Here is a 23,153-nt window from a genome sequence, read left to right on the forward strand (position 1 = left end):
TTTTTTACTAATATTACTATTTTACAAAGTACTCAGACCACTTTAGTATAATATAATAATATAAATAAATATAAACGTATATCTTTTCTTTTCTACAGAGCGAGCCCGTTGGTAGCACTTACGATGACAGGGTTGTGTAAAATAAAAAGTAAAAGTAGAATAAATAGATAATTTATACCTGTACACACACACTATATTATATATACGCAACCTAGCAACTAAGTGAATTCGTAACCTAGCAACCAAGTCAATTTGTAACTTAGCGACCAAGTGAGCTTGCAACTTAGCAACCAGTGAATAAATAACTTAGCAACCAAGTCAATTTGTAACTTCGCGACCAAGTCAACTTGTAACTTAGCGACCAAGCAACTAACTAAATGATAATAAGAATTGTTCTGATTAATTAATTAATAGCAAATTAGCTTGGTATCAATTTCGCGCAACGGCAAAAATCTTTCTGACCGAATAATATTAAAACTACCTTGATTTGTGTCACCCGCAACTGTATCTGTTAGTTTAGTCTGCACTACAGTGATGGTCGTCTCTTGTGCTCCTGTGCAAGCCATACGTAGCTTATGTCTTGTATTTTCTTTATTTTATTTTTATTTTATTTTTTTAAAAAAAAGAAAAGCAATAATAATATAGTATTATTACAACCATGGTTTACTTGGGCGTCCACGATAAAGAACGTTTAAAGCACTCTATGGATATAAATATAAATATATATGTTTGCATATTTACACAAGTAAACTAAAGTAAAATAAATAAATATATATAATAATCGGATAAAAACGTCAAGATTTACATGGAGCTACAGGTCTTTTCTTTATAATCTTTGATAGATACCTGTCAATTATGTATGTATGTGTTTATGTATATAAGTTAGAAATAAACTGCAAAAAAATAAGAAGCCCCTACTATCACTACGACCACCACCATGCATATATATATAACATATCAGTATCATAAACCATTCATTGCCTACCTATTTATTTACTTACCTGCTTACTTAGAAGAAATATACCATAAATTAGGCATATAGCGATATATACACAGACACAGGCACATACACGGACATAGACACACATATGCACGCATGTACAATGAGTCACAGAGCAGCAACTAAATCACACTACTCTCATAACAGCAGCACCAGAAACAGAAACAAAAGCCGAAACAGTAGAAATGATACCAACAATGAATCATTATATCAAGAACTAGACCATCTTTTAGGTGTATTCTGCTCAGAAGCTCAATTTAATCTCTGTGTTAGTCACCGCATTGCCTCACGTCAGAAGCTCGGAAAGATCCGTAAAGTATTCAAAGACATCCAGCAGTGGCTTAAGTGTCGCGCAGCCCATGAAGTCATCAAACCATCTCTGTATCTGTCAGCCGAACAGTACTGCAACGACTTGCTCGCTCATTACAGCATTGTTTCAAAACAACGTCATATATTACCCTTACAACAACAACGAATGTATCATCCTCTTACACAAGAATGCACAGCACGATTGAATCATCAATGGCAGGCTTTGAGTGAAGAATTTGAAACGGCAACCGAGAATAACCTTCTCTGGCAAAAATATATCTTCAATATCAAACAATTGGTCAAGGCCTGGAAGTCACCCGACCTTGCAAACCAAACCCTGCTGTCCATACTGACACTGAGAGAGCAGCCCTTGCCGTCCCCGCAACAAGGAAAAACACCCAAAAATACTTTATTATCATACACGCCTAAAGCTGCATCTATATCATCTGTATCATCTATATCATCTTCATCTTCATCGTTAATATCACCCTTGTCTTTGCCTTTATCCTTGTCTTTATCCTTGTCACTATCACTGTCCCTGTCTCTGTCCTTATCCTCCTCCTCATTTGGTCGGAAGCGAGCCGCAATGAGCTCATATCACATCACTTTCACGAGCCAGACAAACAAAGAGGAGCAACAGAGGATTATCGGCAGGGTGTGTGAGAATTTTGGATCAATCTTTGCTCACAATGCAACATCAAACTTGTCACAAGTACACAGCTGGATCCGACACAGCCAGCCGAGCCGAGTTCTTAAAAAAGTCAGGCAATTCAAAACAAATCTTTACACCGAGATTGGCGCGGAATCAAGCCACACAAAACTAGCAACAACAAAAACAGAAACAGAAAGAAAAATAAAAATAAAATCAGCACCACCATCAGCACCGCCATCAGCAGGACCAGGAAAAGTTCTCGGCTCGGATGCGATGATGGTCAACGTTAATGATAACGTAGATTTTAATGACAGTGTCAATTTCGATTTCAATTTCAATTCAAATTCAAATTCAAATAATAATAATGTCAACTCCACTCCACCGCAACCCACATCAGTTTGTACGATTGGCAATACAATTTCACAAATAGAAAATCAAGATGACAATACCGATGAAGAAAACACAGAAGCAGAGATAGTTGCAACCAGTTCTAAAAAAGGGCGAAAAAAAGACCTTTTACTTCCAATACCAGACTTTTTACTTTCCTTGGCAGAGTGGGAAAGCCTGAGACAGATCCCGGGTGAAAAGCCAAGGCTGAAGAAATATTTAAAACAGCCAAGCTTAGCACGGTTGACTGGATCATTCCGAGCTCTATTTTCAGGTGCATCGGAACACCGGGCGCCTTCCGCTCAGCATCACCGTCAGCGTCAGCGTCAGCGACAGCATCAGCATCAGCATCAGTGTCAGCATCAAAATCAGAATCAACAGGAGCAACAGGAGCAGGTGACGCTCCCAAGAAATAATGATGATACTAACACAAACAACACAAACAACACAAACAACAAGGACGATAATTGCAGCATCTCCGTGTCCAAGCTCGGATGTATTCTAGGTCGCACTGGATGCAAGTTCTATTCGTCGGTTCTTGCCCATGCTCAATGGTGCTCGGCTCAAGATGCCCATAGATTGCACACTGCTGGGCGCGATTTAGTTGATCTGTATGGTGTTCTCCTGTTGGTGACTTCCCAAACACAAGTGCAACGCATTCTCGTTCTCCTATCCCAAATTGTAGTCCCTTGAAATAAGAAGAACCTTGATTCCATACACACATACATACATTGTCACACCCCCCACCCACACTAAAAACACATGTACATGCACGACATACACACTAATACTATTACTACCACCACCACCAATGTTACTATTACTAAACGTTAAACGTTAAACGTTAAAAGCTAAACACCTTAGACCCTGCCCATCTTAATTAATCTCTAAAATAATAATAATACAAGCACACAAACAAACAGACAAATCAATAAAAATCTAATTCACAAAAAAAAACTATATCGAAAATATTATTAATGGTCTATTTAAAAATTACTATTATATATATATATATATATATATACTTCTTTTGGCTCCTTAAAGAAAATATTGACAGCAATGTCCAATATTACTTGTCTTTTGATAGAAATACCAAGACTTTCTCCTTTTACATCTATATCTTTAAAAAGGATTCCTTTTGGGTAGTACAGTATATTGCTTTATATATATATATATTTGGCTTTCTTTCTTTTTTTACTTTCATTCATTTACCCATTCATTCATTTATTCATTCATCTTGGCTTTTGGTTTTGTTTCTATAGCAATATCCTGATTTATATATATATATTCGTATACATATACACACTTCTTTTATATAATAACCATATTAAATATACATATATGTATATGCATGTACTGGACATACGCCATATTAATTCATAAACTGTTTAATTAAACCATCTTTAAACAAAAGTCCGAGCGTCAAGACTCCTTAAGCTCTACATATCCATAGATCATTTGAAAGGAGTCTTTAACCAATATATATATATATATATCAAAAATAAAAATATTCAAAGAAATAATATTATTATTAATAATACTAATAATAATAAAAGCACAATACAATCAAATTCAATTCAATTCGATTCAATATACATATATAGAATATTAAGTGAGATAAAATACTCTTTTACATACACATGTATAAGAACTGCAATTGTTGTTGGTCGAATAAAATAGTAAAGTATCACAAGAGATCATTCCTATAATTTATTATTATTATTATTATTTACCGGACACCGAAGGGGTCCGGACGTGACTCTTACCAAAGATTGGCGGTGAACTGAATCCCGAGTCCAATCGATCCTATAGCCAGAGTGTATCCAACCGTCCATTTTCCCCTTCCTTCACATTTTTATTGATTCACCATGGTAAGCAACTTAGACAAGCCAAGTATAGAGTATATCCATACCCTATATACACAGCAAACACATCGATCCATCACCAAAAAAAGAAGAAGAATACGTATCCGAATCCATCAGTCGAAACGAATGATAAACGATTACCTTTGGATGCAATACACACATATATATATATAATATGATATTATATCAACCAAAACCAAAAAAAAAAAAAAAACAAAAACAAATGACCAACTACAACTACATCAATAAAAAGTCTACAGCCAAATTTTCTCAAGAAAATAAAAATCGTACAACTCGACGACTATACAATTCAGGATAAACCCTTACCTACACAGTGTCGAACTTACCAACAATAACTCCATTAAAGTCTTTGAGTTACTGTATATACCTAATTTGTTCCTTTGCTGATATCTTATTTTTATCTCTCTTTCTTTTAAATAAAATAGGGTAAAGTCCACGGATCTTTGGCTCGTGCCGGTAAAGTCAAGTCTCAGACCCCCAAGGTCGCCAAGCAGGAGAAGAAGAAGCCCAAGACTGGCCGCGCTAAGAAGAGACAGGTTTACAAGTAAGTATTGAAAGAGGGAGAAAGGAATAAAGTAGAGAATTATTCGATAGAGTTCTTGTGAGCTTTTACTTCTTGGTAGAAGAGAATGAGTCTTGAGGCATCTATTCATTTCAAAAATGCTAATCTTTGTTCTTTTACTTTTACTTTTCTTTCATAGCCGTCGTTTCGTTAACGTCACTGCTACCATCGGTGGCAAGCGCAGAATGAACCCTGCTCCTACTGCTGGCCCTTAAATATGGTCATTACAGATTCTGTTTTCCATCAAGTAGTATTTGGTTTACTCAAATAAATCATTTAACCACAATCAAACAAATTCTCAAGAGGATCAGCCTCACTATTATCATTTATTTTTCCTTCTTCTTATTATGTGTATACACACGATGATTGTTTTTTTTTTTTGCTTTTTCATATATCAGTTTATTTTTTATTTTTTTGAAAAAGACTTTTGGATATGGTTCTGGGGATTGGGTCTCTGTGCTTTTTTTATTTATTAGAAGGAGGAGGTTTCCCACTTTTATTGCCAGGCATACTTGTGTGTTTGAATACTGTAGAAACTGCTCAATATTTTGTGTTTGTTAAATGTATACAAAAGACCGTCACCTACTGCGCTTCTGTTAGTTATTTTTCACCAATAATAATAATAAATCTGACAGATATGAAGTAAATTTTTACTCTAAAATATATGATCCTATTAATGTCATAATAATAATAATAATAATAACAGTAATAATAGCCTAAATTATAGTATGTGATTGGCTATAAAGAATATAAAGTAAGAAGAAGTAAAATAAGATAAGGGTGCAGGTGGAGAACATAGAGCTGTACAAATAAATAAATAATTGTCTTATATAGGTATTTATGCTGACAAGGCACAAAAAGCGTGTGGGGAAAAAAAGAAGGGAATCACAGGCTTTAATAATTGAGCGGATGCGCAAATTGGCTTTAATTGAGCTACCTTTCTCTTTGATATATATTATATTACAATCTCTCATTCACAATTCGCCATGCAGATTAAAGGAAATGCATTTATTGTTACAGGAGGGTATGGGTCTTTTGTTATCCTCATTACTATTATCCTATATATATATTTCTAATATATATATATATATATATATATATATATATATATATATATATATATGTGTGTGTGTGTGTGTGTCTTTTTAGTGCTAGTGGACTTGGAGAAGCTACTGTAAGAGAGCTGGTACAGCGGGGCGGAAACGTTGCTGTAAGTTGGTTTAATAGGTTATCTGTATCTTTCTCTCTATCATCAAATTTACTAATTAACGGTATATATATATATATATATATTATGTATAATAACACTATATTAGATCTTTGATATGAACGAGGAGGGAGCGTAAGTCTTTATAATATATAGAGACAATATTGGAATTTTGATTACAATTTTAAAAAACAACAACAACAACAACAACAACAACAACAACAAAAACTTAATGGAGCATATAGATATCAGCAAATCAAATCAAATCAAATCAAACAGAAACATCATTTAACCTGTAATTCTTCCTTTCTTGTAGTAAACAGGTCGCAGCTAGTCTTGGTGAACAAGTATTTTCAGCTGGAAAGGTTGACGTTACCTCTGAGGTACGGTGAAGCTCAAGTTAGATTGGTTTTCATTTAGAATACAACCTGGATCAGCCTTTTTTTTTAACATGTAGCCAAAACCACAAAGGAAATGGTTCGTGTAGCTATAGAAAAGACCGTCGAACGTTTTGGTAGAATTGCCGGTGTGATTAATTGCGGTGGAGTTGCATCCGGAGCAAGAGTAAGTGCTCTATATGTATGAAAATATACATTTAAACTAAAATAAAGCCAAATAAAATAAACAGATTGCTCGTCGTGGAAACAACGCTTATAGCATGACTATGGAAATTTTTGAGTTTACTGTGCGTGTCAATTTGATTGGTACCTTTAATGTATGCAGGCAGGTAGCTCAAATCATGGTCAACCAGGACACTTTTGAAGAAGGTAATATATATATAATATATTCTCGCAGTATTATTATATCAAAGCTACCAAATACTCCCCTCCCCTCCCCTCCCCTCCTCACAAAAAAGGTGCTATATATATTACTTACATTCGAATACCTTTTACTTTAGGTGAACGTGGTGTTATTATTAACACAGCTTCGATTGCTTTCCAAGACGGTCAGACTGGCCAGGTAGCTTACTCTGCATCAAAGGGTGGTGTTGCTTCCATGACTCTCCCCATGGCACGCGACCTTGCTCCTGCTGGAATCCGTGTGATGACCATTGCCCCTGGTATTTTTGGTGAGGATGAACAAATCAATAATAAGAATAATAATTATGCTTATAATAGTAATAGTTATAGCAGCACACAAATCCACCAATATAATTACTCTTGTTAACAATCAAAACAATTAGAAACCAGCATGACCTCTTCTATTAATGACGCTGCGAAGGCAAAGATCATCAAGGATGCCATATTCCCTAATCGTATGGGACGTGCCACTGAATTCTCGTCCCTGGCAGCACATATTTTAGAAAATACCATGTTGAGCGGGGAGATTATCCGCTTAGATGGTGCAAGTCGTCTTGGAAAATTATAAAAATATTATAACACTACCACTACTACTCATACTAATATCAATATCAGGAACCCTCTGATTTTTTATTTTCTTTATCTCTACGTAGATTTACTTTTATTTATTTATATATTTATTAAATACATGCACGATATAGGTACATATATGCGGTAATATATTTCTTTAAAATAATTAGTTTGATCGAGCTAAAGGAATCTCGCGAAGTCTTGCGTGTGTGCGAATGAGCTCAGGAGAATTGGATATGGTGTATAGTTCATCCAGAAGAGCAGCACGGAAAGTGCCTGGTCCTTTTACTTCTGGTCGCTTCATCGCCAATTCAGAAGCAATTGTGATAGTGAGCATACTAAAACACGATACAATACAATACAATGCAATGCAATACATCATGCAATACAATTGAAATCAGAATCAGAATCAGAATCAGGATTATAATTAAGGATTAGTCTTGAATTGAAGAGTAATATTAAATAATGACATTTACCCTGCTACAGCACCAATCAAAGGATCCTCAGACACTGATTTTTTTAAGAGGAAAAAAAAGAAACATTCAGTTAATATCAACCATTTTGAATAATTCACAAAGGAGTAGGAGAAAAAGATATTTACCTGCTTGGAAGCATGCAACAACAGAACTGGCCATACAGCCACTTCCTGTAATAAGTGCCATCATAGGATGTCCATTCTCAACCACAAACACACGGGTGCCGTCAGAGATATAATCCATGGGCCCAGTCATTACCACGACACAGCCTACACAATTATTCAGTCATTATAATTGTATATATGCAAATTTACTTAGTTTTCCGAACCAAGACACACAAAAAAGACATTAATCATTTACCATTATTCTTTGCCAGTTCTGAAACAGCCAATACAGCATTTGCCTCTCCTCCATTGTTTCCCACTGAGTCGACACCTCTAGAACGACCTCCCCGGTTGGCCATTGACAAGATCTCGCCTCCATTTCCCTTGATCACACTCAGATTACATTCTTTTAAGAAGCGTGCAACGGTGTCCTTTCGGAATTGTGTTGCACCTGCACCAACGGGATCCAATACAACCGGGTGACCGTGGCGTGTATTTGTCTGAGCGGCCAGAATCATGGCGTCAATGTCATTGAGAGTTCCCATGTTCAATAACAAAGCATCATTAACAGCTGCCAGATCGTCGATTTCTTCTGTGTTTGTAGACATGATAGGAGAAGCACCTAGAATAATTTGTACATCAGTTAATATCATTGATGATATCTATAGGTTATTAGGACAATTAAAATTACGATGAAGCCCGTTTCTTACCCAAGGCCAGTGTAGCATTAGCATTGTCGTTAATAACAACATAGTCTAGAGACGTGGATTAAGTATTACTATTAGATATCTTTGATTTTGGGTAGTGATATAAAATACAATGCTATAGGATTGAATGGTTAATAGTTACTTGTGATATGATGAACCATGGGACCAGTTTGCTTGAGCAGATCAACAAGTTTTATAGATTTCTCGACTATTGAGCTTGTGTCCAATGCAATTGGAGGTTCGAAAGAACCAAACACGTTGTTCAACAGACCACTGAATGCCTGGCATGTCTGCTTGGGATCACTGGAGGCAATAATGGCAGAAACGATTGCTAATCCATCCAAGTGTCTTGTGCCCGAAGCTGATCCAATCATCAACTCCTGGGCATTTGAGACATGGATACCACCAATAGCCACAGTGGGAATTGGTACATCCATCAAGCGCAATACATCTGTAGTGCATGAGCATAATATTTGATAGTTATATATATATATATATAAATATATAGTGTTAATGACAAGTAAAAATATTTGATGCGTTGATTTTTGTTAAAATATATAAATAAATAAATGAATAAAATAAAATAGTTAGCATTATTACTATTATTGTTATTGTCTTTTTTTTTTTTTTTACCTTGAACACCTTGGATACCAAGGGGAGATCTCTTGATTTTCTTGGTAGATGTATCCCAGACAGCACCGATTCCAAGGTAATCAGCACCATTGGCAATTGCATCGTTGGCTTCCTTTTGATTATAGACTGACACGCCAATAATTTTGGTGGGACCTAGTATTTTACGTGCCTGGACTAGTGGCATGTCATCTTGGCCAATATGAACACCATCGGCATCAATTGCCTGCGCGACATCGAGACGATCATTGATAATCAGGGGTACGTGGTAACGTTGGGTCAGTGCCTTGACTTGCAGACCAAGGGCAATAAAGGGCCCAGTTTCGAGCTCCTTTTCTCGCAGCTGAACAATTGTCGTGCCTCCTTGCAAAGCACTTTCGATTTGTGCCAAAAGAGTAGTGTTCTTTGGGACAAGCGAGCTGTCAGTTACCAAATAGAGAGAATAATCCACCTTCATATTATTATTTGCTTGCTTTTCTTTATCTCTTTACTTTTTCTTTATTCCTTTCTTTCTTTATATGTGTATTTTTATATATACAATATATACAATATATTGAGAGAAATGATAATTTTAAAATAAAATAAAATAAATAAAAATAAAGGATATTACAAGGTCCAAGTCGCCTAATTCTTTCTTTCCTTTTTCTCTCTTTTTTTTTTATTTTTTGGTGGTTGCCCTGCAAATTAGTGAGTGAGTGAGTGAGTGAGTGAGTGGAATATAAAAGGTGAACAAGCTGAGACTAAATATAAATGTGTGTATGTATTTAGGCTGGTGGCGTCAAAATGAAGTATAAGAATAAGAATAAAGATAAAGAAATAAAAAGTCTCAATAGGGGAATTCTAATAATATATGCGACCACGTATTGAATAAAGGTCTCTTTGTTTTGAATCAATGAAAGTCCAAATATAGCTTGGCATTACTACTACTACTACTACTACTTCTTCTTCTTTTTTTAAATATATATATATATATAAAGGAAATCACATAATGAAAATAAAGACCCATTGTTTGCCAGTGACATATGAGCAGATTCAAATCGTTATTTAAAGAGAGCGAGAAAAAAAAGTGAATTGGATAGTTAGGTAAAAAGAAAGAAGTATATTTACTAATAAGAAATATGCTTCTACGAAAAGAGAATCGTATACGAAAATATATAAACGTCCAAGCGAGTAAGAATAATCCTAATATTAGTCTTTCTTATTTTGCATATGTTTTGACAACCAAGACTCAACTCAAATACACTTTTACTTCTGTTGTTAGTCTTGTACAGTGGTTGGATCTATTACTATTCTCCTTCCCAATTCAGATCCTCGTGGAAAAAACGTTATTTGGTTCTCACGGATACATCCCTTCAGTTCTACAAATCATCAGTGAGTAGTATACAAAACAACAACAACAACAACAACAACCAAAATCATTGTGCTAATCATTTGGCTATATACTTATCTAATAAACCAAATAAAAAACTCAACCAGTTTACGCTTGAGGTTGCTGATTTGTCTTTGCCAATAACCCAGTGCAAGTATATCCAACCTTATGAAAGTTGCAAGCGGTCCAAGCATGCGCTCAGAATAAACACGACGGATCCCCAACTAAGTCCAATAGAATTCTATTGCAAGCTAAAGCCAGAGTATAATACTTGGAAGGAGGTCATCACACTCCAGATTATGACCAACTGCCCTACCATAAAGCCTCCTACCAATAGAAGAATCAAGACCATATCAACCCTGGACAAATGGCTCAATCGTAGTTATCCCTTGATTGGCTCGTCCCTTTCTGACCCTCCAATTGCATCTGCTCCGGTACCTAGTCAAAGTACACCAGTACCTCAGAAACCAGATAGCCTGTCATTGTCAATCTCAATCCCTCAGAGCACCAACAGCAACACTATCAGAAACATTCACTCCACTAACCAAGTCACTAACAGACGACCCATGGTCAGAGATATCTGGCAAAGTCCCACCAATTGTATCACTGGAAAGTCCGGAACTACTTACACGCCACTTCATCCTCCTCCTCGTCGCTGTATGACAATAAAATCAACACATGGCCGACACCGCCCACCTTCTGTATGCCAATATAGTTCTCGTATATCTGCTTCTCTAACTTCTCCAACCTTTGGTTGTGCCCAGGTTAAATAATAAAACCATTATATATACACACCTTAATGTAATTTCAAATAATAAGTGCATAAGAATAAAATACACATATATAATATTCATGGTTTGCAAGGTGAAAAAATAAAAATAAAAATAAAATAAAATAAAATAAAATAAAGAAAAAAAAAGGCATTGGGGTTTAATGCCCGAAACTGTATCACTACTCATTCACTGGTTAACCATGGTAAAAGATTTTATGGAAGAAGACGACGAATCAGGTTGCAAGCTACTTGATTCCTTTGCAATCTTCATTCAAATATGTCTGGGTGCTGTTGCCTTTTCAACACTTATCATCAAACGGCAGCGTGAACAGCCACAACGACCACTTTTAATATGGTACATACATACATACATACATACATATATGCACTTTTTATTCTTCTTCTTCTTTTTCGGGTTTCTTTAAAGGAATGCAATACAATAGAACATTACCTGAGCTAACAACTAAGCACACGCTTTTAATATTCATTACTTAGGGGACTAGATATTAGTAAACAGTTAATGGGTGGGGCAGTGGTACATGCACTGAATGTCATTGCATCGTATTTTACGGGAGGAAATCATGAAGGCCAACATTCAAATCCATGCGTGTGGTAAAAACTATCTTGGTTATATCTTATCTTATTGCTTTACTACTGCTATTACTATAATTATCATCATTATCTTCTTTGTCTTGTCAGTAACCGGAAATAACAATCATATTATTGTAGGTATTTTTTAAATATACTTGTTGATACAACTATTGGTATTGGTGTTGTATGGGCATTTATCAAGATTGTCCACATTATTGCCACAAGATATCGTCTTTCAGGCCTACAAAGTGGTGTGTATGGTGGCCCACCCTTTCGCAAGCAGGTCAAACGATGGGGCAAGCAGATGGTAGTCTATGTGTGTGCATTATTGACGATGAAGATTTTTGTCGTCTTGCTGTTTCAGCTCTTTCCTTCAATTGCTGTATTCGGCAAATGGATGTTGGGTTGGACCATGGGAAACCACAAACTCCAGGTCGTTTTTGTTATGCTCATGTAATGTAACGTTTGTTTGATTTATGTATACATATATATACACACACACATATATATAGACTGTTTTGCTTATATCCATCTTACTTTACATAGCTTCCCATTGACTATGAATACGATGCAATTCTGGATATTGGATACAATTGTCAAACACAAATTGAATCCCATCCAGCTCTCTACTGAAGATGAAGATGAGCTTGTGGATGCTTATGAGACCTCAGATGATACTCCTCCGCCAACCATCAGGGTTCTTGACAACACCATTGGGGATGGGCTGGAGGATGAAGCCCTCAAAGGCTGGCAAGAGGCTGCATCGAGTCGACAGAACCAAGGATGGCCAGGTACCTTGCGACCATCACTTTCGGCAGAGAGTCTTTACGAATTGCGCACCAGTCGTTAATACGCAGTACAAATTCATATGTTTATGTCCAAGAATAGTTTTCTTTTTCTTTTTCTTCTTCCCTTTATCATTATTATATCTATATATTTCTTGCCCTGTAAACCATTCTTTTTTCTTTATATTATATTATATTCTTCTTCTTCCTCTTCTTCTTCTTCAGTTTGTCAAATGAGTCTAATATACCGAGAGCCAAGATAATTGAAATTTATAAATGTACATTTTATGTGTGTGTTTGTGTGTGTATTTTTCAATTGATTTGTCGGACAAAAGAAATATGTGAGTGAATATGTTTTTTTCCCTCTCTTTCTCTCTCTCTCTCTTTATATATATATTTTCATTTTAATCGACCCCCAGTTAAATGAGACCTCAGACTCTGTTTCGTCTGCCTATACGGCACATGGTACGCAGGTCCATTTCGGACGATGCATCTCGTCCATTTCCTTCACCATTCCCTACCCGTCCAGCTCAACACATGGAACCAACCGATTCACAAACCTTGGCTGACATTGTAGATGCTTCAACACCAACTAAACCGGATCCCACCAGACCTGATGCCTTTCTTCAGCAACATCACTTTGACACTTATAATCTCTTGCAGAATCTCGAACAACAGGGTTTTAGTAGGGCTCAGGCTGAAGTATTTATGAAGGGAATCAAATTCAAGTTACGAGAAAGGTATAGAACATATTTAATTATTTAATTGATTAATTAATTAATTGATTTAAATAAATAAATAAATATAAATGGCGTTAGTAATATTAGTATATCTAATTGTCAAAATTCATGCTAATGACAATTAAATTGATCCGTATATCTATATACATACATAGTGCTGCTTTGGTGCGCCAACGACTTTTACTTCGTTCTGATCTCGAAAATGTAAGTTGTAAATATTTCTTTTTTTTTTAAAAAAAAATGGAGGAGTAGAGAGTAAAGAGTATAAGAAAGAAACAAAGAGAGGGGAAATACTGAGAAGCTACAACCAATTAGTGACAGTTTTTCGTCTACAGGAATCGTATCTTCTTAAGGCTGCCTTGTCCGAATTGAGAACAGAAGTACAAATAATGCGTCGTAATGATACCCAGATGCTACAGGCTGAAGCTTCGATGATCACTCGGGAGGTCGAGGCATTGGGACAGCGCCTAAATGAAGACGTGGCTCTGATGAAGAATGAGGTGACACTGGATATGAATAATCGTAAGAATGAGACGCGTGAGGAGCAAAAGGCAATTGATATGCGGATCCAGGAGATCAACAACAAGTTTACTATCCAACTTGGTGATGTTCGCACGGATTTAGAGGCAGTTCGTTGGGAAACGATCTGGAAGGGCATGGGTAAGTTTATATATATATATATATATTGTACAATATGTAATGTAGCATACACGTTTGAGGGAGAATAAGGGATAACTAAATTGATAAAAAAATATCTATATATTTGCTTTATATGATACAGCTGGTGTGGCAGCAGCAGGGTTGGGAATCGCAAGCCTTGGATACTTGCTAACTCGTTATGCAGAACGAAAAGCCAACTCGATCTATATTGAACAACAAAAGAAGCTGAAGAAGTTGCAGGAAGAGGCACGTCACGCAGGCACAGCAGACATGGAAGTGGTTTATTAGGATAAAGAGAGGAGAGATTATAAGGGGATTATATATACATATACATATACATATGAAAGGGATTCGTGTTGTCAGAACCAAGAATAAAGTGAGTTTAGACTTGTGTAGATTTGTGTACAAAGATGTATATTATCTGCTTGTATATTTAAAGAAGAATCTAATACATTTCTCCTTCTTCTTCCTTTCTTTCTTTTCCCTCTTTCTGTTTCTATCTATCCAATATATATATATATATATATATATATATATCTCGTATTGTCTTCAATGCCTTTTCATGAGTTAGTGAAAAACAACTATGGAATAGACCGTAATATCGACCTACTGACACAAGAGAACCTTTTGCTTCACACAAAAAAGGTGAGTTTAAGAAATTCAATAAAAGAGCAATAAATAAATAAATGAAATCCGATTTTTCTCTCTCTTTCTTTCTTTCTTTTTTTTTGTACTTTCTGATTTACTTTAATATGTTAGTTACCAAAGGCTACTGATAGGGTAGCGTCTTTTGTTAGATCCCAACAGTTATTGGTAGATGATTTGTTGGCACTTGAACATCAACGTTGTCTTGAAATCCAAGAATGCGTCCTTGATAACCAAGTGATCCGAATAACAATAAAACCACCAGGAAATTCATGGCGTCGAATTATTCACAAATACTCTTCCTTTCGATTTTTGTTCGATCGGCATCACGAAACAAAGCGTCAAAAGAACTTTGTAGCATATTACTATCCACCCATGAAACCAAGACAATCAACATGATATAAAAAAAAAGAAACTTGCACAAGCACATGTATATACATACATACATACATACATACCTACATATGTAATGTATGTATATGTGTATGTGTGCTATGCTATGCATGTATGTATACATATATAAAATGATAATTTGGGTGACATATATGTCTAAAGATTAAGTGTTTTTTTTTGGAGTATATATATATATAACATAAAGTAAACCGGCCAAGAAAGAATAATAGATAGTATTAAAGGAGACGACTATTTTTTGTTTTTTTTTTCCTTTGTCGATTGATACACTTTCCCTTTGGTTGCTTCCATTTTTTATAAACCCGACCCAAAAAGCCAAGGATGAAAATGAAGAAGAAAAGGAAAAACCGATTGGGGGGTTTTTTTTGCTTATGTGTGTGTGTGTGTGCTTTTTTTTTACATGCCCAACATACCGCTAAATTGACTGGCATACTGCATTGGTCTTACATTGGGATGAGGCTAAAGAAGAAGAAGACATTCATATTAATATATAAATATACATGCTGTATAGATTTGTGTGGTTATGATTCTTCCTCTTCTTAAAGAAGAAAAAAGAAAGGGAACCTATTTATTTTGAATATCATAATTCTTGGACTTACCACTGCCTCGAATGTAACATAGTCCAATACCATATCGGGTGTAATGTTAATGTAAGCTCCCTTGTTACCAACAGAATCACTGCAAGGAAAAAAAAAGAATAAGAGTTATATAAGTTTGAATGTATTGAATTAATATTGATTTTCAAAACCTTACCAGTAGTTGGGAGCAGAGAAAACAGTGACACACTTGCCGTCATGCTCAATCACATATCCCTCTTCCTTAACTTCATGACTACGAATCAACATATCTACAAAAAAAAGAGAGATAAAGAACAATCAAACCCGTTAATAAGTCTTGTAACATAAAATCCTCTCCTTTCTATCTCGTAAATTATTACCGAGGCCGTTTCTTTCCAAAAATGCCTTTGTAACATCAGGGCCAAACTGAATACCGACACCACGCTTGTTGGGCTCTCTACCTGGCTGAGGTTGAGGATCAGACCATAAGAGTTCACACATCAAACCTATACAATGATAATGATTAAAGATCAATAAATAAAGAGTCTGCTCATCATCATATTCATTATAATCCACTCTCTCTTTTTTGTCTTCTTCCTTTGATATTATATATATATATATATATAATAAGAATAAACATAGAAACCAAATTCTTACCATCATTTCCAGGCTGACGAAGAGCAAGACGGTCGATTTTGCGAATATCATCTAGAGTAACATCATCACGAGAGAACAGACCACCGTGAACAACCAAAATCTTGTTTCCAATTACATGTGCCAAAGGAAGAGAGTTGAATGTCTCTGAGAAAATCTACAATCAATAGAATTTTGTATGTTTTAATAACCTCTCTCCTTATTTCTGTTTTTCTTACCTTGAACATCATCATATCACTGAACTTGGCCTTGACTTCACCCTCAAAACCATACACCTTGTTCATGTTGTCTGTTTCGTGGTTGCCACGGGCAAGGAATACCCGATCAGGGAACAACAGCTTGTAAGCAAACAAGGTCAAGACGACTTCCAAGGAGAAACTTCCACGATCAACAAAGTCACCGTTGAAAAGGTAAGCATGTTTTTCAGAGGGCCAGCCGTTGGTGTTGAAAATATTGATAAAATCGTAGAATTGACCTATACGTATAAAAACACAGATGAATACACAATAATAATCACAACACTTTAGTCAAACATCTTCCTCGCTCATACCATGAACATCACCACACACGGTGAGCTTTCCACCAGCAGGAACCTTGATATCGATTAATGAAGGGGATTCCATCATCATCTTACGCACACCCAAGATGATCTATATAAAACCATACAAATAAAATGGAATATATGGTTCAATTTGATATGTGCTAATTAGCATTCACCATTCCCTTCATTTGATTTGATTTGACCTGAATTGACTTGACTTGTGCTTAATCTCACTTTACCATAAATGCATATTTACGATGGATCTTCTTTTGGTCCTTGAACCGTGCTACCAAGTCCTTCACAAATCCTTCTGTGATCTTTTTATCTTCTGCAATCTTTGGTCCGTCGTATGAAGCTTCCACAACTGTATAAATTATATTAGTTTAATCCGCATTATTGGTTGATACTATCAACAACTTTTCCCTATCTTCCTTTCTTTTTTCTTTTTTTTTCATCCCTTTCTTTTTATGTAGTATATAAAGAATGTACCATACCAATTGCATCAACATCCAAAGAATCGGCAGCACTGGGCGCGTGGTCATCATGCTATCAGAAAAAAAACAGAAAGCAATATTATTGTTAATTTTTAATAATAAAAAAGACGCCTCTTCCTTCTTCTTTTACTTACCTCAATTGCTTTCTCAAATTCAATACGCTTAACGATCTTTGCGCACTCGTCCAATTTAAGCTTGGCATCTTTATCTCCAGGTGCATTTTTGACAACCTTGATTTTCATACACACTCTTTCTTTTTTAGATTACATATTTTCTTTATATTGTTTAGCATTAATTAGTTTCACTCACCACACGAAGATCTTTCAAAGCCTCCTTGAACTTGCCGAGTGCCATGTTGGCAGTAGCGCGGCGATAGTTGGCCTACGTATTACACAAAAGTCGTTGTTGTTTTTTTTTGCATAATATAAGTATATGTATATAAGCGTGTGTACATAGATCCACTATTTTACACACACACTCTCTCTCTTTCTTTATTACCTTTGTAAAATTGGGATCGAGTGCCAGGGCAGCATCAGCATCGCTACCAAATCATTCAATTCAATCATTATATAGATTTCTCTCCTTCTCTTTCTTTATTTTATTTATATTCTAATGTCCTTTTGTACAACAATCGATTGCTACTTACGAGATCACATAACCATAAGATTCCAATTTCAAATGGCAGAATGCGCGATTAGAGAAATAGGCAGCGACATTAGGATTGAGATCAATTGCAGCACTATATTTTTCAATGGCTTCTTTGTAATGCTTTGCTAATAGAATAAAAAAAAGGTGAGAATGTATAATAATCGAGGAACATGTGATATAAAATATAAGGTTGGGTTAATCTAATCTATCTATTGGTTTTGTAAGAGGAATCTATATGATTATAATTTTCATTGTTTTTTTTTTACCAGCAAAAAGAGCATTGGCTTCTCCTTTGATCTTCTCGGCTTGAGCTTTCACAGCGTCAGAAATAGCCACAGGTGACATTGTGAATTAAATGTAAAAAAGGGAAAGGGAAAAAAATTGAACCAAATATCTCACTTCATTAAAAAAAAATTATTTAATTTGATTTAATTTGATTTGATTTGATTTGATTTATTTATTTTTTATTTTTTATTTTATTTCTTGGGTGTCTCAACCTATTGATTTATTTATTATTATTATTATTTTACCCCTCCTTTCTATCCCCTCCTTTCTCCTCCTTTGTCCTCATCTTTACAAACCCCTCTATATTTCTCCCTTTACTATTTCCTATTTTGTTTCGAGTCCTAGATTATTGTTATAATATATATATTATTTTGTATTTTGTATTTTGTATTTTGTATTTTGTATATATCTAACTCAAGCTTCTCCTAAAGAAAATATAAATATATAAAATAACTGTTGATCTATTGTTCGCATACAAGTGAATAAATGTGTAATATAAAGTGTGCTAGTATAGGATATATGACCAGAATAAATATATTTTGTAACAAGTGCAATATGATTGGCCCATCTTAAAACATAAATCCAGTCAATAGGTGTTGTCCGTTTGCGATGATCAATATTAGAAGAAGAAAAGAAAATTAACAAAATGCCGGCTATTTTATTCTACCCATTTAGACTTGCATTTTCAAAGAGGAACAAAAAAAAAGAAAAAGAAAAAGAAAGAAAGAATATTATATTATATTTCACACTTAAGAATTCAGGTAAACTTGAAGACTTGTATTTTAATTTTCATTTTCATTTCATTTTTGCTTTCTCTCTTTCTCTTTCTCTCTCTCTTAATTTTGCTTCATTTTTTTCTCTTTGATTCAACTTACAGACAACTTTGCTTTTGAAATCTATGTTGTGCAGTCCTGAAGAACATAGCTTCCCTCGAGGCGACGAGCAGGACGACATTGTGATTATTATGCAACAAGAAGATGTGATGTTTGGGGCTGGTCATGAAATCACAAGCTCCGATAAAAGTAAAGAGGACAGTTGGCTTCTTTGTATGTTACCAATATACCACCAAACTCACCATACAATAAAAAAAAATCTCTTAGACCTTCAGCTGAAGAGACAACTGGAATACTACTTTTCAAGGCAAGTTTATTTATATGCCTCTAAATATATAAATAATAATAGTAATAATAAAATAAAAAGATATCTAATAAGCCAAAATAGACAAAATCTAGTAACCGATACGTACCTAAGTAAGTTAAATGTTATATATATATATATATATATAAAACATAATACTTATAAAAAATATACTTCTTTGCTTTTTACAGCATCGCATATGGACAATAATCTATATGTTCCTATTGACTTGATTGCTGGATTCAAGAGGGTACAAATGTGGACAACAGACCGGGAAGTTATTGTAGACATCCTCAAGTCTTCTGACGTTGTACAAGTCGATGAACAATCCCAAAAAGTTCGTCCGGCACTTTCTCTTCAACGGACAACCATCATTCTAAGAGACATTCCAAGTGGCACAGAAGAAAAGGTAATAGTTAATAAGAAAAAGAGCCTTGTATCTACGCAGACTTATATAATTAGCTGCTGGTATCTCTAGGAAATCCTTGACTTTCTAGACAGTCTCCAGTCCCCTCCTGTCAAGAACATCAAGGCTGATCTGGGGATGTGGTATATAGCTTATGAGACTGAAAAAAATGCTGTGGAAATGTTAAAGAGAGTTCGCAACAAGATCTTCAAAGGACACCCAGTAGCAGTACGGATGAAATCTGAGCCAATGTTGCGTAGAATGCAGGCTACCCTTCAATCTTCTCAAACAGTCAAAGAGTCTAAACAGCCACAGCCACAAGCACAGCAACAGCCACAACCACAAGCACAACCACAAAAAGAAGCAGAAGCAGAGACTTGTGTCCAGACAAGCCAGCCTGAGCATCAAAACTTGTCTATAAAAATCCCTCAGGAAGTCAAGTCTACAACAGGTTTACCTCTCCTGTCAGTAACCCAGCCTGGTTCACATACCACACCCATGCCAGTGTGTAGCTATGCATCTATACTCAAACGCAGTCCAAGCGCCTCTTCCGATAAATGCCAAGATCAAGATCAAGGCCAAACCCAAACTCAAAACTGATCAGTTTAAGTACAATATGTTGTTGCGTTGCAAAAAAAAGGAATATAAAATAAAATAAAACAATTTTTGTTTATAATGTTATTTTCTAATTTAGTAAAATGGCTCAATTTCTAATAAAACACATTAGCCATTCGAGAAAACCCATTATAATCTTTAAATACAGTAGGACGAAGATCTCTCCAAAAACGTATATAATAGATATATGTATCTTTTTTTTGAATCATTCCTATCGTTTCCTTATTATATTTGTTCGACTTCATTTTGATTTTGATTTTGATTTGCTATATTTTTTTTTATATTTCAATTTCTTCATCATAGTCAAATCCCAAGGTGATTTTTTTTTTGTTTTGTTTCATTTTATTTTATTTGGGCTTGTTTGTTACAATACACTCAACAGTACAAAATCCAATAGCAGAGAGGTTAACAGTGATTCCTTGTTTCAAATAAACCAGGCAGTGTTTATGTGATCTGAAGTAGTCAAATTTATATAACTCAAGCTAGACTTTGGATATGTTTCATACTAGAATTATTAGCTATCAAAGCATTTGATGAAGCCCCGGGATCAAAGAATTAATGTCCAATAGGGGTTTTTATGCATGTACAAATAATTGACCGTTTTATAAGATGTGATTTAGATAATAGATGTGTATGTATCAGACATGCAAATACTTACATCTTTACACTTTATTTATTTATTATTAAGCCACAAAAGTATAACATGAGTCAATCTTCACAGGTAGAAAATTTTTATTAAATTGCTCTTTTTATTACTTTAAATCCATTTTCAGGGCGCAGGTTTTGCGCGTATTGTATCCCCGGGAGCAACCAATATTGCACCGTATTTCTCATCTTCCAGAGCCTCATAATTCACATGTTGCTCTTTAAGAGCAATAAACAAATGACAAAGTATTTCAAAAACCTTTAGCCACTTGTTCCTTTGTGTGTACGTTGTTGGTATTTCAGCAGAACGCACTTCATGATATGTGAAGCGGCCACCGCCTTTGAATTTAACTTTAGATAAAATAATTTTGGTTTAGATGGATTGTATTCCAAAGGCTTTTTTTGCCAAGAGTGTGTTGGAGTTTCCATTTAAATGAGAATTAGCGATGCCTTTGAGCATTAAAATCAGAGAGCTCAGCTGTTTAATACTGTCATCGATTGTCTTATCCAAGTTCACAGTGCGTTCACCTGATGAGCCTTCCAAAAACCACTCTTTCAATGCCGTTTTTGTCATAACCAAGGCCACCAACATACCGTGGATTTCCTTTCTGAAGCCACTCATCTATATCCTCTAATGCATGGTTGATGGTTTCAACTTCACACCAATTGAATGATAGAATTCCCGTTTGTTTCGAGAAAATGTGGAAAAGGTCGCTGTGTTGTTTCGTCGTCTTGAGGGGATAGCAGCTAAACTTTTACATTAGCGTTTTGAGAGGTCTTTTGTGTCATCGGAAGAAGGTATAATATGTGTCTCCAAGTGTTTTTTATAGTCATCAACAGCTCTAAAGTGATTTATGCAGGATGGACAAGCAAATCGTTTTCGAATATTTCTATGCTTTACATTGCCAAGTATTTTTTATAAAAGCACATTCAGCATTATCATAAAAGCGATTACCGCGTCGTAATGTGGGCACACTTATGCTATGTAAATTCTAAATGCAAACGGAGATTGCGTCCTTCAGTTTTGGTTTCATCACATTCGTGGCAAGAATAGATCAGTGAAACGAGTTGTGGAGATAACGTTAGAAAGTCCTTATAATACCTGTCTTTTTGTTGTATTATAGGGGAGGATTGGAAGTTGGATAAGTACTTTGAGGCTCAAAATAGTTTTTATTAAGAGATATTAGCCAAATCAAAACTGATTAACAAAAGAGTAAATAAATGGAGGGTACCTCTTTCTCTTCTCTATATCTTTAAAAAGCTTCATATTAAGTCACATGACTTGGCTCACTTCACCATTTTTTCTCAAATTCTTTAAACCTATAAAATTATGTCTGTTCAAAGTCCAGTGCGTATATATTTTTTTCTATTATTTTTGCCATATTTATTCTGGTGGTTAAACTTTTTTTATCAATGATCAAAACTTTCAAAATCACACAAATTAAAAAGATATATGTAAAACTTATATTGCTCTTTATGATACATGATTTATCGAAATTATTCAAGTAATGCTTTTTAGATGAAATGAAATATTTGTATGCAAGTAAATGCCCAATAAGAATAACTTTAAACTTATGGTATAAAGATGATACCTTTATAATCGTTCTAGCCAGAAGTTGGTCAAAACAGTGGGCAATTTTTTTCCCAGGCAGTTAACCAAACTAGTCTTCATTTTCGATACAATTTCATTTGAAAAAGTGAATGGTGTTTTCAAAAAATCATTAAAGTTCGAGATGGAAGCACTGTAACATCAAAAGAAATACACTAGCTATAACCCGAAATATGCTATAGCGATTGTATAAACAACGGATATAATAAAGTTATATCGTGAAATTATTCTGTTCAGATTTTTCTTTTTTTTTTGGCAGTCTAATTGACAAAAGCAAAAGCATCTAGTTTTAATTTTTG

At 35.0% G+C, this 23,153-nt stretch overlaps 11 protein-coding genes across 11 annotated transcripts; 8 read left to right on the forward strand and 3 right to left on the reverse strand.

Annotated features, from left to right (window-relative positions):
- Positions 1–1,103: 1,103 nt before the first annotated feature.
- PHYBLDRAFT_172809 (hypothetical protein) lies at positions 1,104–3,041 on the forward strand (the record flags this gene model as incomplete). Its single annotated transcript, XM_018436875.1, has 1 exon — positions 1,104–3,041. One exon carries the CDS (start codon positions 1,104–1,106, stop codon positions 3,039–3,041), a length of 1,938 nt encoding a protein of 645 aa, XP_018287014.1.
- A 1,618-nt stretch (positions 3,042–4,659) lies between these two features.
- On the forward strand, positions 4,660–5,011 carry PHYBLDRAFT_116913 (hypothetical protein; the record flags this gene model as incomplete). The annotated part of the gene is made up of 2 exons (XM_018428553.1): positions 4,660–4,778; positions 4,936–5,011. Coding segments are annotated over 2 exons (195 nt in total), but the record flags the coding sequence as incomplete, so codon positions are not given.
- A 771-nt stretch (positions 5,012–5,782) lies between these two features.
- Positions 5,783–7,371, forward strand: PHYBLDRAFT_172810 (hypothetical protein; the record flags this gene model as incomplete). Its single annotated transcript, XM_018436876.1, has 8 exons — positions 5,783–5,820; positions 5,946–6,006; positions 6,113–6,138; positions 6,320–6,386; positions 6,475–6,567; positions 6,632–6,770; positions 6,902–7,072; positions 7,187–7,371. The coding sequence occupies 8 exons, from the start codon at positions 5,783–5,785 to the stop codon at positions 7,369–7,371; spliced, it is 780 nt and encodes a 259-aa protein (XP_018287016.1).
- A 73-nt stretch (positions 7,372–7,444) lies between these two features.
- PHYBLDRAFT_178146 (hypothetical protein) lies at positions 7,445–9,857 on the reverse strand. Its single transcript, XM_018437958.1, has 7 exons — positions 9,294–9,857; positions 8,803–9,111; positions 8,664–8,708; positions 8,210–8,575; positions 7,975–8,118; positions 7,850–7,883; positions 7,445–7,711 (listed from the first exon to the last, which is right to left on the reverse strand). The coding sequence occupies exons 1-7, from the start codon at positions 9,745–9,747 to the stop codon at positions 7,540–7,542; spliced, it is 1,524 nt and encodes a 507-aa protein (XP_018287017.1). The 5' UTR covers positions 9,748–9,857; the 3' UTR covers positions 7,445–7,539.
- A 551-nt stretch (positions 9,858–10,408) lies between these two features.
- Positions 10,409–11,432, forward strand: PHYBLDRAFT_67074 (hypothetical protein; the record flags this gene model as incomplete). Its single annotated transcript, XM_018441736.1, has 3 exons — positions 10,409–10,460; positions 10,552–10,661; positions 10,767–11,432. The coding sequence occupies 3 exons, from the start codon at positions 10,409–10,411 to the stop codon at positions 11,430–11,432; spliced, it is 828 nt and encodes a 275-aa protein (XP_018287018.1).
- Positions 11,433–11,667: 235 nt separating this feature from the next.
- PHYBLDRAFT_13553 (hypothetical protein) lies at positions 11,668–12,623 on the forward strand (the record flags this gene model as incomplete). Its single annotated transcript, XM_018429728.1, has 4 exons — positions 11,668–11,786; positions 11,927–12,043; positions 12,161–12,475; positions 12,569–12,623. Coding segments are annotated over 4 exons (606 nt in total), but the record flags the coding sequence as incomplete, so codon positions are not given.
- A 607-nt stretch (positions 12,624–13,230) lies between these two features.
- PHYBLDRAFT_172814 (hypothetical protein) lies at positions 13,231–14,495 on the forward strand (the record flags this gene model as incomplete). The annotated part of the gene is made up of 4 exons (XM_018436877.1): positions 13,231–13,547; positions 13,703–13,751; positions 13,802–14,207; positions 14,329–14,495. The coding sequence occupies 4 exons, from the start codon at positions 13,231–13,233 to the stop codon at positions 14,493–14,495; spliced, it is 939 nt and encodes a 312-aa protein (XP_018287020.1).
- A 264-nt stretch (positions 14,496–14,759) lies between these two features.
- Positions 14,760–15,251, forward strand: PHYBLDRAFT_149979 (hypothetical protein; the record flags this gene model as incomplete). Its single annotated transcript, XM_018432375.1, has 2 exons — positions 14,760–14,852; positions 14,967–15,251. The coding sequence occupies 2 exons, from the start codon at positions 14,760–14,762 to the stop codon at positions 15,249–15,251; spliced, it is 378 nt and encodes a 125-aa protein (XP_018287021.1).
- A 130-nt stretch (positions 15,252–15,381) lies between these two features.
- On the reverse strand, positions 15,382–18,523 carry PHYBLDRAFT_127325 (hypothetical protein). Its single transcript, XM_018429156.1, has 14 exons — positions 18,424–18,523; positions 18,156–18,282; positions 18,008–18,050; positions 17,819–17,890; positions 17,644–17,739; positions 17,510–17,561; positions 17,255–17,379; positions 17,025–17,124; positions 16,693–16,949; positions 16,478–16,631; positions 16,201–16,326; positions 16,017–16,110; positions 15,863–15,941; positions 15,382–15,722 (listed from the first exon to the last, which is right to left on the reverse strand). The coding sequence occupies exons 1-14, from the start codon at positions 18,500–18,502 to the stop codon at positions 15,660–15,662; spliced, it is 1,467 nt and encodes a 488-aa protein (XP_018287022.1). The 5' UTR covers positions 18,503–18,523; the 3' UTR covers positions 15,382–15,659.
- Positions 18,524–19,340: 817 nt separating this feature from the next.
- PHYBLDRAFT_172817 (hypothetical protein) lies at positions 19,341–20,585 on the forward strand (the record flags this gene model as incomplete). Its single annotated transcript, XM_018436878.1, has 3 exons — positions 19,341–19,464; positions 19,771–19,988; positions 20,058–20,585. The coding sequence occupies 3 exons, from the start codon at positions 19,341–19,343 to the stop codon at positions 20,583–20,585; spliced, it is 870 nt and encodes a 289-aa protein (XP_018287023.1).
- A 733-nt stretch (positions 20,586–21,318) lies between these two features.
- PHYBLDRAFT_160007 (hypothetical protein) lies at positions 21,319–22,420 on the reverse strand. The gene is made up of 2 exons (XM_018434098.1): positions 22,348–22,420; positions 21,319–22,261 (listed from the first exon to the last, which is right to left on the reverse strand). Exon 2 carries the CDS (start codon positions 21,865–21,867, stop codon positions 21,619–21,621), a length of 249 nt encoding a protein of 82 aa, XP_018287024.1. The 5' UTR covers positions 21,868–22,261; positions 22,348–22,420; the 3' UTR covers positions 21,319–21,618.
- Between the last annotated feature and the right edge of the window lie 733 nt (positions 22,421–23,153).

This window comes from Phycomyces blakesleeanus, assembly GCF_001638985.1.
Source record: "Phycomyces blakesleeanus NRRL 1555(-) unplaced genomic scaffold PHYBLscaffold_23, whole genome shotgun sequence".
Classification (NCBI taxonomy): domain Eukaryota; kingdom Fungi; phylum Mucoromycota; class Mucoromycetes; order Mucorales; family Phycomycetaceae; genus Phycomyces; species Phycomyces blakesleeanus.

Bases quoted from the DNA above. Each gene is read 5' to 3' on its own strand.
- PHYBLDRAFT_178146 (XM_018437958.1), bottom strand. From the start codon at position 9,747: ATGAAGGTGGATTATTCTCTCTATTTGGTAACTGACAGCTCGCTTGTC. The intron at 9,112-9,293 runs GTAAAAAAAAAA...CATGCACTACAG, and splicing joins TGGTATCCAAGGTGTTCAAG to ATGTATTGCGCTTGATGGAT. The intron at 8,709-8,802 runs GTAACTATTAAC...CCACGTCTCTAG, and splicing joins CATGGTTCATCATATCACAA to ACTATGTTGTTATTAACGAC.
- PHYBLDRAFT_127325 (XM_018429156.1), bottom strand. From the start codon at position 18,502: ATGTCACCTGTGGCTATTTCTGACGCTGTGAAAGCTCAAGCCGAGAAG. The intron at 17,562-17,643 runs GTAAGTAAAAGA...TTTTTCTGATAG, and splicing joins AATTTGAGAAAGCAATTGAG to CATGATGACCACGCGCCCAG. The intron at 17,380-17,509 runs GTATGGTACATT...TAATTTATACAG, and splicing joins TTTGGATGTTGATGCAATTG to TTGTGGAAGCTTCATACGAC.
- PHYBLDRAFT_160007 (XM_018434098.1), bottom strand. From the start codon at position 21,867: ATGAGTGGCTTCAGAAAGGAAATCCACGGTATGTTGGTGGCCTTGGTT.